At 38.0% G+C, this 16,893-nt stretch overlaps 1 protein-coding gene and 1 long non-coding RNA gene across 2 annotated transcripts; both read left to right on the forward strand.

Moving 5' to 3' along the window:
* The first annotated feature begins 9,923 nt into the window (after positions 1-9,923).
* LOC117333835 lies at positions 9,924-11,278 on the forward strand. The gene is made up of 2 exons (XR_004534016.1): positions 9,924-10,021; positions 10,551-11,278. It is a non-coding gene; the product is annotated as an uncharacterized LOC117333835 (long non-coding RNA).
* A 345-nt stretch (positions 11,279-11,623) lies between these two features.
* LOC117333938 lies at positions 11,624-16,075 on the forward strand. The gene has a single exon (XM_033893357.1). The coding sequence runs from the start codon at positions 11,624-11,626 to the stop codon at positions 16,073-16,075; it is 4,452 nt and encodes a 1,483-aa protein (XP_033749248.1).
* The last annotated feature ends 818 nt before the right edge of the window (positions 16,076-16,893 follow it).

Consider the following 16,893-nt stretch of genomic DNA (forward strand, 5'->3'; position numbering starts at 1 on the left):
TTTTTGTGAAATGCACATTTTTGTATTCGTTTTCGTTCGCAAAATCAACAAATCGCAGCGAAATAGTTTTTCCATCGCGTTTGCGAAAGCGAAACACATTATTACTTACATAAACATATTCACTTCCTTCTTCTTCGTTTTTTTATGATGAGTAATTGATGGACACTTAATCCAGGTATATACAACTGTATATGAATTAGGTCGATATACCTATGTTTCGTTACATAATCCTAAGTTTCTATATACATCAGTCCGATTTTGGAAATCTAATGTAAACGTAGATTAAATTTCTCTTTTTAATTTTTGTCCGAGAGAATATATAATTGATAGGTCGTATGTTCAACACGGATCAAATATCGGAATAGAAAGCTCTATTATATAAGCAGATTTAATTTGTCGTTCCTGTAATACAGTAAAACGAATCATTTAGTACCAGTGAAGGAATGATGGGCCCCCTGGAATAGGTATATCACCTTTAATATACACGTAATGAGTATCAAGACGAAATTCTCTTACTCAAATTTCATTACTGCGAACGAAATTATACATCTTAATTACTATAAATCGCTTTAAACTGCCCATAAATATCCACCTGATTACAGAATGCCGAGAATCAATTGTATTATGAGCCAGTCGGCTCCTTCAGGAAAAAAAATATATTTTCATATCTCTACATAAAAATGTTAGTACTGACATTCTCATAAAACACTGAAAATACGATAATGACAGATTTGAAATATCAATGGTAAAATTTTAATATGATATGGAAAACAGCAAAAAAGTTAAAGGTTATACTGGACGTCACGTGATATGCTAAAAGAAACTTTAAAATGTTATGATTCACTCGACGATTGATAAAAATGGATAAATTGTCAATATTGCACCTCAGTATACTTTCTGGTGATATTTGATGTAAAACTAGTTCTATTATGGCACTAAGTGCATTTGATTGACAGATTCTAACGAAAATTGATTAGTTATAAAACATTTAGACAGATTGTCTATACATTTATTTAGTTCTCTATAGTGAAACTGAATGTTTTGTCTATATACGGATTAAACACATCTACACAAATCTAAATACTTAATTCTAATGACTATTTTCACTAATTATTGAAGATAAGCTTACCTTTATCGGAGATTCCGACGTTAATTTACAATAAACCACTTTGTGTTCATAGGCTGCTCCCCTTTCTTTAATTGTTAGAAAACTTAGGTAGTGATCGATTTCTCGTTCGTTTGAATTTCTTCAGAAAAAAAGTTCACAAAGTCCCAGTAAGGCTTACCCCAAAGTCAAATCCTCCGATCGTTGGATGCACGGCTGATAAATCTCTCTATTCACATCAGAATAAATTTCTGGCCATCGGTATTCCTCGCTAATGTAACAGAGCGCTCGGGAAGTGATATATAGAGAAGCGTAGTGAGCCAGCTACAGCAGAGCGGTGACATTTGCGAGTCATCAGACGCACCGAGAATTATACCAAATTACTGGAAACGAACGCCACTTAAAGTAGGTAGCAGGGGAGGACGAACCCCTGTTGTACAGCTCCTCCACGCAGTCATCATTCACCGACATTCGATAGTGTGATATATAACTTTCGTATAATCTTATATCGTTTCTTCCTTCTGTTGTTTTGATATATTTTGTATACTTAGTACAATACATATACCATATTTGAGTACTCGCAGTGTAAGTGGATTCATTTTCCTCACCTTAGAATGACGAATTCGTTTGGATAAGAAAGGATTATCAAATGTCGAAATAATACACACACACTGAAATGTGTATGTATATATATATATATATAACATATGTATCATAAGAGGCGTATGGTTTTATTATTTACTAGAATATTTCATAATCAAGATTAATGATCAATTTGTATCATCATATAAATAAATATTATTTCAAAACACTATATTTATTATTTTGTAATACCTATGTTCAAACTTGACAACCATTCCTATACCTGTACGATACATACCCTACGATACATACCCTGATTGACTGGAACACGGTCAGACGTTTCCTGAAAAAATCTGGTGAAAAAAACCTGATTAATTGGATGTTTCTAAAATAGATTCTGAGTCTATTCTTTGTATCTAACTATGTCGAACATCTTGGAACAAGTTACAACAACATAAATATATCGCTGAGGAATTTCTTTAATAGTGATGTTTTTTTTTTTTATATATATCGTTAATGTGTAGTTCAAGATATAAAGATATATTTAAAGACACACAAATGCTTCATGTTGCAGTTTCTATTACTAGTACTAGTATTTTAGTCTGTCGACATATTTAATTGGCAATTGTATGTAAAACTTAAGGCTTTTTAACAGAAAACGTATATGTAGACCCCAGACTTTCGTCCTAGTTAAGTAACATCATGTACATGAAGCATGCGTCGACTTCGACAAGGGTTATAAGACATGATATGAACTGCTCTGTGTTACGTAATACACAGTATTTTTTTATACGACAATGGCCCCAAAACATCATTGTACAAAGATAATTCGAATTTTAATATGATGTTACTGAACTTACCATTCCAATTTAATTCCAAATTAATTATGTGCTTTCAAACATTGTACTGTTTCAGCCAGACACTGTCAGTTCCCAACGTTAGCTGCCCTTATCCAATAACCGAGCTGCTAATTTAACCTTGGCATTTAAAATGAAACAGAAACAATGTTAAAATGATGGTTTTCGAATGTGTGTGGTGTTTATGGCCCCGCTGTATGGCCCCATTACAACACGTAACGTGTGATTCGTGTGTACCATTAAAATTAGGGAATGTAAATAACGCCGTTGACGAGATTGTCAGGATGATCTACATAATTACCAAGGACTGAACTATTTTGTCGTAGTAGTACATGTAGGTAAGGTAGTTTATAATTATCTTATGTAACTTTTTCTATAGCAGTTTTAGCTGTGGTTTATTGTTTGTACTCATTTTTATATAATGATTTTTTTATTTCATTAATATCATTATGGCTAATTTTGAGGATTGTTGCAATTGATTAATCTACCTGATATTTTGATTTATTTAACTGTCCTTTCCTTGATAGAAACATACCACTCGCCGTCCACACATTTTAATGAGTTAGCGGCTGCTTTATTTACCTGAAAGACAGGTACGAAAATACTAATTTTATGTGATGATACTTTTTGCTGCCAACATTATTTACCTAGTCAAGATGAATACTAAAATTAAGTATCATGCTACACATAGTGTAAGAATTTCAACGTTCTTCAAAATCAGCTACGTTATGGACTTTTTTCTGTTTCTTTTGCTCATGTTGTTGTCTTATGTTGTCATATTACTCTTATTTCAGAAAAGTTAAAGGAATAAATCATCTTTATTTATCATTGTTGTATTTCACAAGCAGAGGGTTTTACATTATTTTGACTATATGCTGCAGTAAATTGGTCCTTTTTCCTTCCCCCTAATATGTTTGCCTTATTTTGACTATATGCTCCAGTAAATTGGTCGTGTTTTTCTTTTCTTTGTTTTCGCTAAAATGTTTTGTCTGATTTCCCTTAGTGATCGTTTTGTAATTTGTATCGAATTTGTATTTTGCCAAGATTTTATCTAATGTTCAGCTACAGTATTCTTAAAATTGCGAAATAATATCTACCCACTTATGTGAATTACGCTTTTTAGCCTGGATGGAAGCGCAAGATGAGTTTTACTGGAGAAGAAAATCGGCGTACCCGGAGAAAACGTACGTGGTCCGGGGCTAAGACGGCCGTGGTCTTTTAGGGTCATTATGATTCATAAACTACCATATTATGAACAAAAATGTGGGTGGTGAAGATAACGAAAGATAAAAACATTTATTTTAAAGTATTCGCATTGTATATGTACATCACTAAAAGGGGGAGGGGTTTTAAATACCACATAGAGGATGTAGAGTATGTGATAGATATAACGTCAAAGGGAGTAAGAAAGGTAAAAGTAAATCGTAGTCTATAGAATTGATTGATGGCTTTCAAATAGCAAAATAGGGCTTTCGAATCCACGGAGCTGAAAAGAGTTTTCATATCAGGGACTCGAAAGTAGTTATCAAGAATGTGCTTAAAATCGGATCATTCTAATAGAAAATGTCCCAACTTGATGAGAGTTTCACATATATGGCATGATGTTTGATCTTCTCGTCTTAAATATGAACGAATGAGTAGGATATGTGTGCCCGATACGGTACCGGGAGAGGACAACTTCCTTTCCGACTTCGAATAACAGGTTTGAAATCTGTATGATGTAGTTTGATATTTGCTTGTTGCAGATTTAAGTAATGTTTTACCCCGGTCCACAAATTCGTTGCCTTCAATTGCGACATTACTCGGATTCCAAAATAAAGTTATTTGCGTTTTTTAAAACACAAGATATTCGAAAAACAAGGTTTTGTACGAGTGTGTTTTAGGATCTCGTAACTGTAAACTCTGAAGGATAGACAGAGAGTCAGAACAAATGATTGTCGTTTTATTGCGGTGTTTATCAATATGGTCGAGGTCCAAACCGATTGCACATGCTTCGGCTGAAAAGAACGTGGTACCGCCTGGTAGTCGACCTGAAGTGCAAGAATAAGCAGCAAATCAGGCTGCAGCCACTTTCTCATCTTCTTTGAACAGTTGTGTGTGAGAAGGGTAATTACAAATGCATAAAAGCAGGTGTTTGTATGTTCAATGGGGGAACATAAGATATGCTAAATTCAGCTATGTCGTCAATTTTATGTTGAGTTCCTGAATGAGATTTGAAATTCGGATACTAAATGTTGGCAGATGTATTGGGTTTTGCGTAAATATGTTTGGGTATTTTGGGTTGAATATATGGACGTGGTCAAAAGTAGGATTTTGAGGGGTTGATTTTAATTGAACTGCACACGGTAATGCAAGTTTTTTGTTCTGTCATAAAGATAGTTCATTTTGCTTCCACGTACAAGCTTTTTTACAGGTGTTGTTCGAAATGCTTCAAGGGATAGACTTATTCTCTGGTTATAGATAGGGTCTCGCATCTGAGCATAACCGTATATTATACAACCGTAATCCAGTTTTATTCGAATACGCGATCTATAAATGGGCAAAATCATTTCACGGTCCGCTCCCAAATTAATACGAGAAAGGAATACTTCAGGGGTACATGTAAAGTGCGAAACGAAAGCAAAACGAAACGAAATCAAACGAAACGAAAAATGAAAACGTTGATAATTTTTTTTTTTTTTAATAAATAAATAGAAAATATTAGACTTTACAAAGGTCTAAGTGTCCCATTCTCATTGGTGTTAAAACAACATACAGGAAAATATGAATTTATCGCAATATTTTCCCAGTTTTTCAAATATAAAATAACTCTATTTAGATAATATGCTTAGTCTATGATTTATAGGCGTGTAAATCGCGTAGTGTATTGGTGCACGCTGGATCTAAAATCACGTGACAGAGGTGATTGTAAGCAACTCCTTTTATGGTAGGAAAGCCAAGTGTGTATCTGTTCGTGAAAAGTTAGAGTTCCGGGAAAATTGCTGTACTTGAAAGGCGCGATTCGTATAAAATGCCGGCTTAACGCGCTGTTCCCGTATTGCTGGTGTCGGGAGTGTAGACAGAATGGAAGCATCAGAGAACGACTCTATTTCTGTAACTTTGATGAACTGTGATTAATTCTGGATATGTTTTTGACAATATTTAAGTTCTGCATTAGTTAAGTGGATTTTAAGTGGTTGAAAAAGGAATATATTTCATTTTATTTCAGCTTTGCTCGGAGATTTTCGTAAAACCAACTTGTTCTTTTCCTCTGGATGCTTGAAATAACACTTATAGCAAGTTGAACTACGTTAACTTGTAAGATTAACGTCCCTTCATTTTGAAAGTAATAGTTGGCTATCAGTGATTTTTAATTAGCAGGTATGTAAGAAAAAGTGTATATAGTTTATGATTATAAATTTATTGATCAGACGATATTTTACCGGTTCATGTATTTGTGGTTATTTTTGGTAGAATCAAATGTTTAATATACACAATTTTTGTACACACAATACACTACGCGATTTGTATGCCTATAAATAATGGACTAATCATATATCCCTGAAGTCAGACATCGAAGGACGTCTTACCAGCGGGGACACAAAAATAAAGTACTAGTACTTCAATTAACCGTTTACGACTGACATCAAGTCCGTCTGATAGGACTTAAATTGGTGCCCCGTGTGAGAATGTCTAACTTACACGATAAAGATTCATCGGCGGTCTTTTGGTGTGATAACACCGGCCAAGGGGATCGGGTGTTTTTAGTCCAATATTTAATACTTCGAAATATTTTTTAGGTGTTTAGATGGAAGTCAAAAACCTTGATAAACCAAATTCACATGGTAGGGTCTCCTCTCTTCTCCCTTCATCGTCGCTAGGTTAAGCGGAACTGCTACTAAATAGTGCTAGGTTAGGACCCATTCGAATATGGGGGTCGCTTTCAAAAATTAATCGCACCATCAATAAGACATGCGACTCTTCCACACCACTTTCTTTTTTCATTCTATACTGTTCCCATTCTACTCAATTTCCTATCTATTCTCGTCCGCTGAAAGACCACAAGGCCGTAATAGGTTTTTTTTATTTTCAAAGAGATACAGATACAAAAAATTCGCCATGCTTCTTTCTTCCTATTGTGATTAATGTATTCCTGTGAGTTGTTTTTACACCGATGAGAATGGGACACTTAGGCCTTTGTGAAGTCTAACATTTTTTTTTTTTTTTTAAATTCAATGTTTTCATTTTTCGTTTCGTTTGATTTCGTATGATTTCGTTTCGTTTTGCATTTGTTTCGCACTTTACAGGTACCCATCCTTTAGATACTTTAAACATGTTTATCATAACTCTACTTTATTTACTCTATATAAGTTAACTGGTTAAATAGACTACTTCACTCCTTTTTTAACCTCGCTTTGCTGTGCGCTAGTCCTGTGCATTAGTCTTGAGAAGTAGCGCACCCCTGAACTAACACACACCTGCATGTTCGGGTATTTCCGCCGAGCCAATCAGACGCGATGTGGGCGGAGCTTGTTTCCGAAGATGACGTTAGTTACTAGCGTAGCCAAGTGGGCGGAGCTTGCTATTGAACGCGACGTCTACTTGCAGACGATCTCTCAACTGAAATGGCGCTGTCAAGACTTTCGGAGCTAGATGAAAGTCCCTACTTGAAGAAAAAGATTCTAAAAGCACTAGGAAAACAGTGAAGGCCTCTGTGGCAGTGTTGGTGCATTATTTGGAGGCAAGGGACAAAACAATAGAGGAGATTGACAGTTGTCAGTCTGCTGAATGCTATCAGCTGTTTAAGAAAATACGCTGAATTTCAGGTGGTATATCCCATGTAGCAGATGATGGCTACCTCAATGAAAATTTAGTTTTGTTATGGGAAATATTTGAAATCATGCTCCCTGCTTTGAATGAAAAAAAACATATTATCACTTTGCCCCTTTGCTACGGTGTATCAAAATGGTGGCAGGGACAATCACATGGAAGATTGTTTCACAGCTTATGGTTTAGAAAAAAATCTGCTAAATAATTTCTCCAGTTTGTATCGGTATACTAAAACGGTAAAAGTATGGGGTTGAGTGATATAGCAAGTTTCTGGTGTCCGTTGATTATGCCTGACATGGTCTCGGGACACCAGAAACTTGCTATATCCCTCAACCACATACTTTAAACTGTATAATGTGGAATGAAAAGAGTGTTTCGAATTGAAAATGAGGCTAAGAATTTTTGTTTGTTTGACAACAGGGATGTTCGAGCCATCAAATGAAAGGTTTGAGTCGTTGTATGCTTTTCCTTTTTGGAAGAAATACATGCACACAGGTTTGAATTTGGAGAATTTAAAGCCGTTTTTGTTAGCCCATTTTGTAGTTTGTTTAAACACTGTTGAGGTCGTTCTGTCGTGTGCGTGTTCTTAGATCTGTAACAGGGTCAAAAAGTCATCGACGAATAATGACGGTTGGCTGACCAAGGCATTGAAATCGTTGATTTTGAAACCAAGCTCGTTAACCGATAGGATTCCACTCTCTGGGACTCACATTATCTGTTTTAATCTGGAATCTTTCCAGAAGCCTAAATTTGGTTGAATATGTAAAGAAGGGATGAGAGTGACGAGTCCGCTAAGTGCTTGAGAAATTGATATGGAATATCATCTTGTCCTGAAGCAGAGTCAGAGTATATGGTTCATTGTGACCTTCCTGGTTTAGTTGACTTGAAATGAAGCCATTCCCTTTCTCTTTTTTTTTCTTTTTTCTTTTAAATATGGAATATCTGGAGTGGTTTAAAGTTTTTGAGTTATTGGGTATGGTGTTTGCAGATTAAGTTGCAATGTTTTGGCTTGGACGAATAAATTTAGTTTTTGGTAATACTATTGATTTGGTTTATTGTGTTTAATGTCCTATTAATAACCAGGGTCATTTAAAGCCATGCCAGGATTTTAGGTTGGAGTACCCGGAGAAAAACCACTGGCCTATGGTCAGTAACCAGGTAACTGCCCCAGAGGTGGAGGGGTAATGATAAAGTGTCGGGACACCCTGCCCACTCAGCCACTTGCGGCCGCTATAGCTAATATTGAACTTTTGTTTTTCTACTCATTTTCCTATTCATATTCCATGCTTTCTCGGAGGACATGTTTGATGATATCTCTGATACATATTCTATTAAGTTGTTCCTTTTTCAGCTTTAATTGATCGCCGAGCATTTGCCAGACAAATTTAAAAATTCCTGTAGTTTGAAGCGGTTCGGCGATTCACGGAGCGTCTTAAAGCAGCTGTCCGAATACTGCGTGTTCTAAAGATTTTTTTCAGATAAAAAGGACTTTAATAGTAGTTTTGATTTGGTCGTCGATTCTAGTAGATGTGTTTGAATTGAGCCCAATCTGATTTGTGTATATTATATTCTTAAGAGAAAAAGGGGAGTGGCCACCCCACACAAATCATTATTTACCATCCAGCCATAATCAAGTATAAGGGAGGGATATATAATGATAGGTCAAGGTAGGTATGAGGGCATGCAGGAGGGTGTTAATAGGCAGGGGTATTATTGTTAAAAAGATAAAGTTGTTTTTATCAATAAATTCCCCAATACGTCTTCCTCTCTCGTCTATGTTTGGTGAGTACCAAAGACAGTTATGCTCATTAAAATTACCGAGAATTAGGAATGGTATTGGTAGCGTGGATATGATGTCATTCACTTGCTCACAAGTAACAGAAATGCTCGGAGGAAGATAAATTGAACAGACAGTTAGCAGTAACTTGTCTGTGTAATGTTGCACAGACAGCAACAGTCTGTAAGTTTGTGTTTAACTTTAAAAATATTTATGGGCAGCAACTGCTGCGCCACCTACTGCTCTACTTCCATATAGATTGGATGTTATGGTAGAGTGAGAAATTTTTAAGAGTAGTTTGGTTTTTGAGCATGATTTCTTGTAAACAAAAAAAATAGCTGGTCTAAATTCTTCTGGTAGATTTTGAAATTCGTCTTTAATAGCCTTTAACACGGATGTTCCGTTGTATTGTCTGTTTTGTTGGCCATTATTCTGGTTCAGGATCGGCGTTATTAGGACTTCCTTGCGTAGGTTGTTTTGTAACAGCAACATTGGTGTAAATATGTTCAATGTCGTCCATAAGAACACCATGTATGTTGTAACCATGGATAGGGTCATCCGAAACCTTGACCGGTTTGTTGTTCAGGGCAGGATGCTGTCACAGTCCCAACCATATTTTGCTATATACATATCCATTATATTCCAGGAAGTGGATATTTTCTATGTTGCTTGTACAATTATAATACGGTAGAATTTCTATTTATTTTATTGTGTAATTTATATTTAGTTTTGGTAATTATTTGTTATTTGCTATAAATACGGATTCTCCGGACCCGGGTTCATAGCGAGTAAGTTAGTGTGAGAGAGATATTCGCACGGGTAAACGGGCGAACCGGTTGTGTGACCTTGGAAGGTATACATGGGTTAAACAAGCGCAAAATACAGTTTGCGGTAAGTTATATTATATTTCTTATACACCAATGTGTTGGTTTTTAAACCCCGAAATCTGTTGCGTTTATATCCGAAGTATAACATGTTATTTTCTAATCGTAATGCGTACCGATGAGTACAGTTCATAGGTCTGTGAATGTAATGTTTATGAGGCTAATATTTAAAGTAACTGAGCTATGATTTTTGATGTAAAGTATAATATGTGTTTAGAATTGTTGCATTTGCGGTAATTCATAACTTATTTGGTAGAATTAGCAAGTCTTACGAGTATTAAACGTGTATGTGTTTAGTTATCGTATTAGCTCTTATATAATATGTATAACTATATATATAGCGGGTGTATCGCTAGTTTACTTTCTTTATATCAGTGTTTTATAAGAGTACAATGGAATTAGTGTCAAATAATATGTCGTTTACATAAATAAGTGCATGTTGATAGAACTATGATGTAGATAAATACTATATCATTATGGTATTTGCATAGTGTAGTAAAACCTTTAGTTAGACATGCATATATATGTCGTTACAGTTTTAACCTATGATGGTGTGAGGGCAGATGTCGATTGAGACTGATATGGTATCCAGTAACCATAGTTTCCAGTCCTATGTGGGCAATACAAACACCATTATCACTAACTGATGCAGTCCTGTGTGGGTAGCTGTTGGTGAGATGTTAAGTTGACAACTATTGGTGAGCTATCCTGTGTGGGCAGCTATATGCATCGTAAGAAGTCCTGTGTGGGCAGATTTTTATGTTATGTCCTTTGTGGGCAACCATATCTCCATATGTCCATATGTCCTGTGTGGGCGGAAGTAACTTTATACAGACCTTTGTGGTCAACCATATTTCCATATGTCCTGTGTGGACGGATATAACTGTATACCGACCTTTGTGGTCAACCATATTTCCATATGTCCTGTGTGGGCGGATATAACTGTATACAGACCTTTGTGGACAACTTTATTCCCATATGTCCTGTGTGGGCATATTATATCTACATTTATGTGGCAACGTTGAGCAGATACATAAACTTGTCTTGACAACCTTTGTCTGGAGTGTAACAACTTTCTATGTGGACACTATACGTCAGACACTATACGTCAGCCGTCATTGGAAGTATTTGTGGATTGCAGACCACCTGCTTCAGAGTGTATGTATGTGTATGTTAGTTGTGAGAAAGTTGTATATATTGCTATTATTGCATATGTGACTGTTAAATATGTACATTATTGTAATAAACTCATGTATATAGTGTATATTGGGTATTTGTGCCATTCTTTGCATCAACGCTGCTAGTCGTGCTCGTCCAGGTTACAGTTTTGGTGGCAGCGGTGGGATGACTGACTTTGCAGGATTGATGTGAATGGACCATTTCACCTTCTCATATATTATGTTTGGTTGAAACTCAACAGATTTCATCTTTGCCGTCGGTTGTAACTCGTAAATTACCCTACCTGTATTTGCGCTTATTTATTGAAGATGAGAGACAGGACTGTGAGTTGCTAGCACGGTAGAAATATTGACATTGTCTGTGCAGTGTCATATGTTGTTGTGTATGTACATATATGATTATTTTCATTTTCACTTTACAACTTTGCATAATGTCGTCGCTTCATGATTTAATGAAAGCAGGAAAAGCAATGGGGTTTGAGAGTTCGGACCTGCGAGAGTTCATTCTTGCTGAGCATGTCAAGGAGAGAGAGGAAAGGCAACAGGAGCGTGAGGAAAGACGGGAAGAAGCTGAAAGACAACACCAGCTGGTGATGTTGAAAGAGAAGAAGGAAGAGATGGCTTTACAGTTAACTCTTGAAAAGGAGCGTGAGGAGCGTTCTTCGAGAGAGCATGCAAGGAAGATGGAGGAATGGGAGTTTCAGAAAACTCAGGGATTAAATACTAGTGGGAATCAGGATCAGAGATCGTCACACAGTTTAGTAAAAGGTCCTAAACTGCCGCCTTATGAAGAAGGGAAGGACAACATTGACAGTTATTTACAACGGTTTGAGCTTTACGCTGCTACTCAGCATTGGGATAGGGATCGACAGTGGGCAACACACCTAAGCGCACTTCTAAAAGGCAACGCTTTGGATGTTTTTAGTCGACTACCAGTTGAGAAGGCACTGGATTATGATATCCTGAAAGAAGCTTTGCTGAGACGGTTTGAAATGACTGAGGAAGGTTTCCGACAGCGGTTCCGGAATGGTAGACCTGATGCAGGGGAAACATTTGCCCAGTTCGCTGTAAGGCTGGACAATTACATAGTCAGATGGCTGGAATTGGCAAAGACTGAGAAGACCTATGAGGGTTTGAAAGATTTGATACTTCGGGACCAGTTTTTGCAGGTTTGTGGAAGTGAGCTTAAACTCTTCTTGAAGGAGCGTATTCCACAATCTATAGCTGATATGGCGAAGATTGCAGATCAATACGCAGAGGCAAGGGGTAATCCTTCAGGGCTGGTGAAAGCGAGGCATCCTGGACATAAACAGCAGTATCAGGGTAATCGTTCTCATATAGACTCTTCTAAGTCATTTGGTAAGAAGGAGGAACCGAAGGGAAAGTTCAGCAGCGGTGGTAGCAGTTACTTAGGAGGGAAGTCGTGCTACATCTGTAAGAAGACAGACCATCTATCTTACAACTGCCCAGACAACTCTAAGAAGAAGCAGTCTCGTGTGGGATTAGTATCAGACCAGCACTCGACAGAGACAGACGAACACCGTAAGGAAAGTTCTACTGGTCGATCTAAAGGTAAGAAAAAGTATAACAGTCAATCTTCCTGTGGAGCATTAAGTTCGAGTGATGATGACGATGATGATCAGGAACAGCTAAGTATTTCTTGTAGTGCACCTGTTTTGGAGGTAGGTATGCCTATTGTGAAAGGATTGATTGGCACTCATGTCGTCACGGTTTTGCGGGACACTGGTTGTAGTGGTGTGGTCATAAGAAGAAGTCTTGTGGACACGGATGATTTAACTGGAGACACGAGGACATGTACTTTAGCTGATGGTAGTAAGCTGAACGTTGCTACGGCTAATGTCGTCGTTGATACACCGTACTATCAAGGACCTGTTGTAGCCTGGTGTATGGATACTCCCATTTATGACCTTATATTGGGAAATATTGATGGTGTTAGACCCCCAGGAGATCCTAATCTTGAGTGGAACCTAGAGGATCATGTTAATGCGGTACAGACCAGGGCACAGAAGAAGTTAGAGGAGAGACCATATAGACCGCTGAAAGTCCCAAAGGTGTTCGAGGACATCGATCCAAACGAATTCAAAGATGCTCAGAAGTCGGATGAGACTTTGGCGAAGATACGTGAGATGGCGAATTCAGGAGATGTCAAGGACAGACGGGATGGTGGGAAATCGCATTTCTTCATGCGTCGCGGACTTGTCTATAGAGAGTACAAGAGCCCCTCTACCCAACAAGGACGGATATTCAAACAGTTGATCGTTCCAGTCAAGTATCGTGGAAAGGTTATGGAACTGGCTCATGACTCGATGATGGCAGGGCACTTGGGAGCAAAGCGCACCAGTGATAGGATTATAGCTGAGTTCTACTGGCCAGGAATGCAATCCGACGTAACAAGGTATTGTCGCTCGTGCGATGTGTGCCAAAGAACGTTTCCAAAAGGCAGAGTAACGAAAGTACCACTTGGAATGATGCCATTGATCGATGCTCCATTTCAGCGAGTAGCTATCGACATAGTAGGACCTTTACAACCTGCTACAGATCGGGGAAATCGATTCATCCTCACGATTGTTGACTATGCTACACGGTATCCAGAAGCAGTAGCGCTGAAGGGAATCGAAACTGAAAGAGTAGCAGAGGCACTTGTCGATGTCTATAGTCGGGTAGGAGTTCCCAAGGAGGTATTGACAGACCAAGGAAGTCAGTTTACATCATCTGTGATGCGAGAAGTGAGTAGACTACTTTCTGTTCGTCAGCTAACGACGACGCCCTATCATCCCATGTGCAATGGACTTGTTGAGCGCTACAACGGAACTCTTAAGCAGATGTTGAGAAGGATGTGCTCCGAGCGACCAAAGGACTGGGATAAATATTTGAACGCGTTGTTGTTTTCATATAGGGAAGTACCACAGGAAAGCTTAGGGTTTTCCCCTTTTGAATTGTTATATGGACGTGTTGTACGCGGCCCGATGATGATACTTCGTGAGCTGTGTGAGAAGGAAGTTGCAGATCCTGAAGTAAAGAGCACTTACCAGTATGTCCTTGATCTACGTGAACGACTAGAGGAAACATGTAAGTTAGCACAGGAGCAGCTTAAGAAGGCAAAGATCAGGCAGGCCAAGTTCTACAACAAGAAGGCGAAAGATCGAGAGATGAAACCAGGAGAAAAGGTGCTTGTCCTATTGCCAACGAAACGGAATAAACTCGAAATGCAATGGCGAGGACCGTATATTATCACGGAACGGAAAGGTCCTATGGATTATGTGGTATGCATTGATGGTAAACAGAAGGTTCTACATGCAAATTTGCTACGCTTGTACGTACAACGTGAAATGTCCGGGTCGAGTGTGAGTGGCGTTTTGAATAGTGTATGTTCATCTGTGGTTGAGGAAGATGACGGAGATGTTGAAGACGAGTTACCGAGTACTGATTGTTTCAACGTACCAACTCCTGTCAGGACAGAAACCGTAAATGATGTTCAGGTATCGGACTTACTGACTACTAAACAGAAGGAAGATGTGTCAGCTTTGTTGGATGAGTTCGCGGATGTGTTATCAGATGTTCCTGGTAGAACTCATATTTCTGCTCATGAGATTCGAACAACAACTGATGAACCAGTAAGGGCAAAGAACTATCCTATTCCATACAGTATGAAAGACACTATCCGAGAGGAAGTCGAGAAAATGCTGAAGATGGGAGTGATAGAGAAGTCTGATTCGCCTTATTCAGCACCAGTTGTAATTGTCAGGAAGAAGGACGGTACAAACAGGTTTTGCATCGATTACAGACAATTGAATCGTGTAACCATATTCGACGCAGAACCAATGCCCAACGCGGACGATATATTTTCGCGGCTCTCGGGAAACAAGTTCTTTTCTCGGTTAGACCTGAGCAAAGGATATTGGCAAGTTCCTATGGAAGAAAATTCGAAACAGAAGACAGCGTTTACCACACCTGTTGGTTTGTTTCAGTTTTCCGTCATGCCATTCGGATTGTTGAACGCACCGGCTAGTTTTTGCCGACTGATGAGGATCTTGTTGGATGGAATGAAGAAGATAGAAAGTTTCATCGATGACATTTTAATTTATACCAAGACTTGGGAAGAACATCTTGACATATTGCGGGAGTTGTTCGTACGTTTACGGAACGCCAACATAACAGCCAGACCAACTAAGTGTGCTTTAGGATTCCAGAGTTTGGAGTGTTTGGGACACATGATTGGAGAACAACATTTACAACCCAACCCGGATAAAGTCAAAGCCATTCTTGATGCGAAGATTCCTGAAACCAAGAAACAAGTGCGATCTTTTATCGGTTTGGCGGGCTTTTACAGGAAATTCGTTCCAAATTTCGCCACGATTGCAGTGCCTTTGACAGACCTTACCAAGAAAGGCCAACCGAATAAAGTCATTTGGAATGAACCCCAAGACTTGGCTTTCAACACATTGAAGAAGATCTTATCGACAGGACCAGTTTTGAAGTTGCCGGATTTGAACGCCGAATTTATCCTCAGAACGGATGCATCGGACTATGGTGTCGGTGCCATTTTGTTACAAGAGGAGGATGGAGTGCTACATCCAGTGGCATACATGAGTAGGAAGCTCAAAGGTGGCGAACTTGCTTATTCGGTGATTGAAAAAGAATGTCTAGCAGTTGTATGGGGAATATGCAAATTTCAGAAATATCTGTACGGTCGACAGTTCATCTTGGAAACGGATCATCAGCCGTTGTTGTACCTCAACAGACTGAAGGGCACAAACTCTCGACTAATGAGATGGGCATTGCAGCTGCAACCACATCGTTTCCGAATCCGAGCTATCAAGGGAATGGATAATGTCGGAGCAGACTTTCTTAGCAGAGTGTAAGCATTTGATTGGCATGGTTGTGATGTGCGTTTGAGAAATAAAAGTATGGTTATTTCTGAAAGTGGGGGCGTATGTCACAGTCCCAACCATATTTTGCTATATACATATCCATTATATTCCAGGAAGTGGATATTTTCTATGTTGCTTGTACAATTATAATACGGTAGAATTTCTATTTATTTTATTGTGTAATTTATATTTAGTTTTGGTAATTATTTGTTATTTGCTATAAATACGGATTCTCCGGACCCGGGTTCATAGCGAGTAAGTTAGTGTGAGAGAGATATTCGCACGGGTAAACGGGCGAACCGGTTGTGTGACCTTGGAAGGTATACATGGGTTAAACAAGCGCAAAATACAGTTTGCGGTAAGTTATATTATATTTCTTATACACCAATGTGTTGGTTTTTAAACCCCGAAATCTGTTGCGTTTATATCCGAAGTATAACATGTTATTTTCTAATCGTAATGCGTACCGATGAGTACAGTTCATAGGTCTGTGAATGTAATGTTTATGAGGCTAATATTTAAAGTAACTGAGCTATGATTTTTGATGTAAAGTATAATATGTGTTTAGAATTGTTGCATTTGCGGTAATTCATAACTTATTTGGTAGAATTAGCAAGTCTTACGAGTATTAAACGTGTATGTGTTTAGTTATCGTATTAGCTCTTATATAATATGTATAACTATATATATAGCGGGTGTATCGCTAGTTTACTTTCTTTATATCAGTGTTTTATAAGAGTACAATGGAATTAGTGTCAAATAATATGTCGTTTACATAAATAAGTGCATGTTGATAGAACTATGATGTA

Source organism: Pecten maximus, chromosome 9, assembly GCF_902652985.1.
Source record: "Pecten maximus chromosome 9, xPecMax1.1, whole genome shotgun sequence".
In the NCBI taxonomy this organism is placed as follows: Eukaryota; Metazoa; Mollusca; class Bivalvia; order Pectinida; family Pectinidae; genus Pecten; species Pecten maximus.

Coding starts and splice junctions, on each gene's coding strand:
- LOC117333938 (XM_033893357.1), top strand. CDS start 11,624: ATGTCGTCGCTTCATGATTTAATGAAAGCAGGAAAAGCAATGGGGTTT.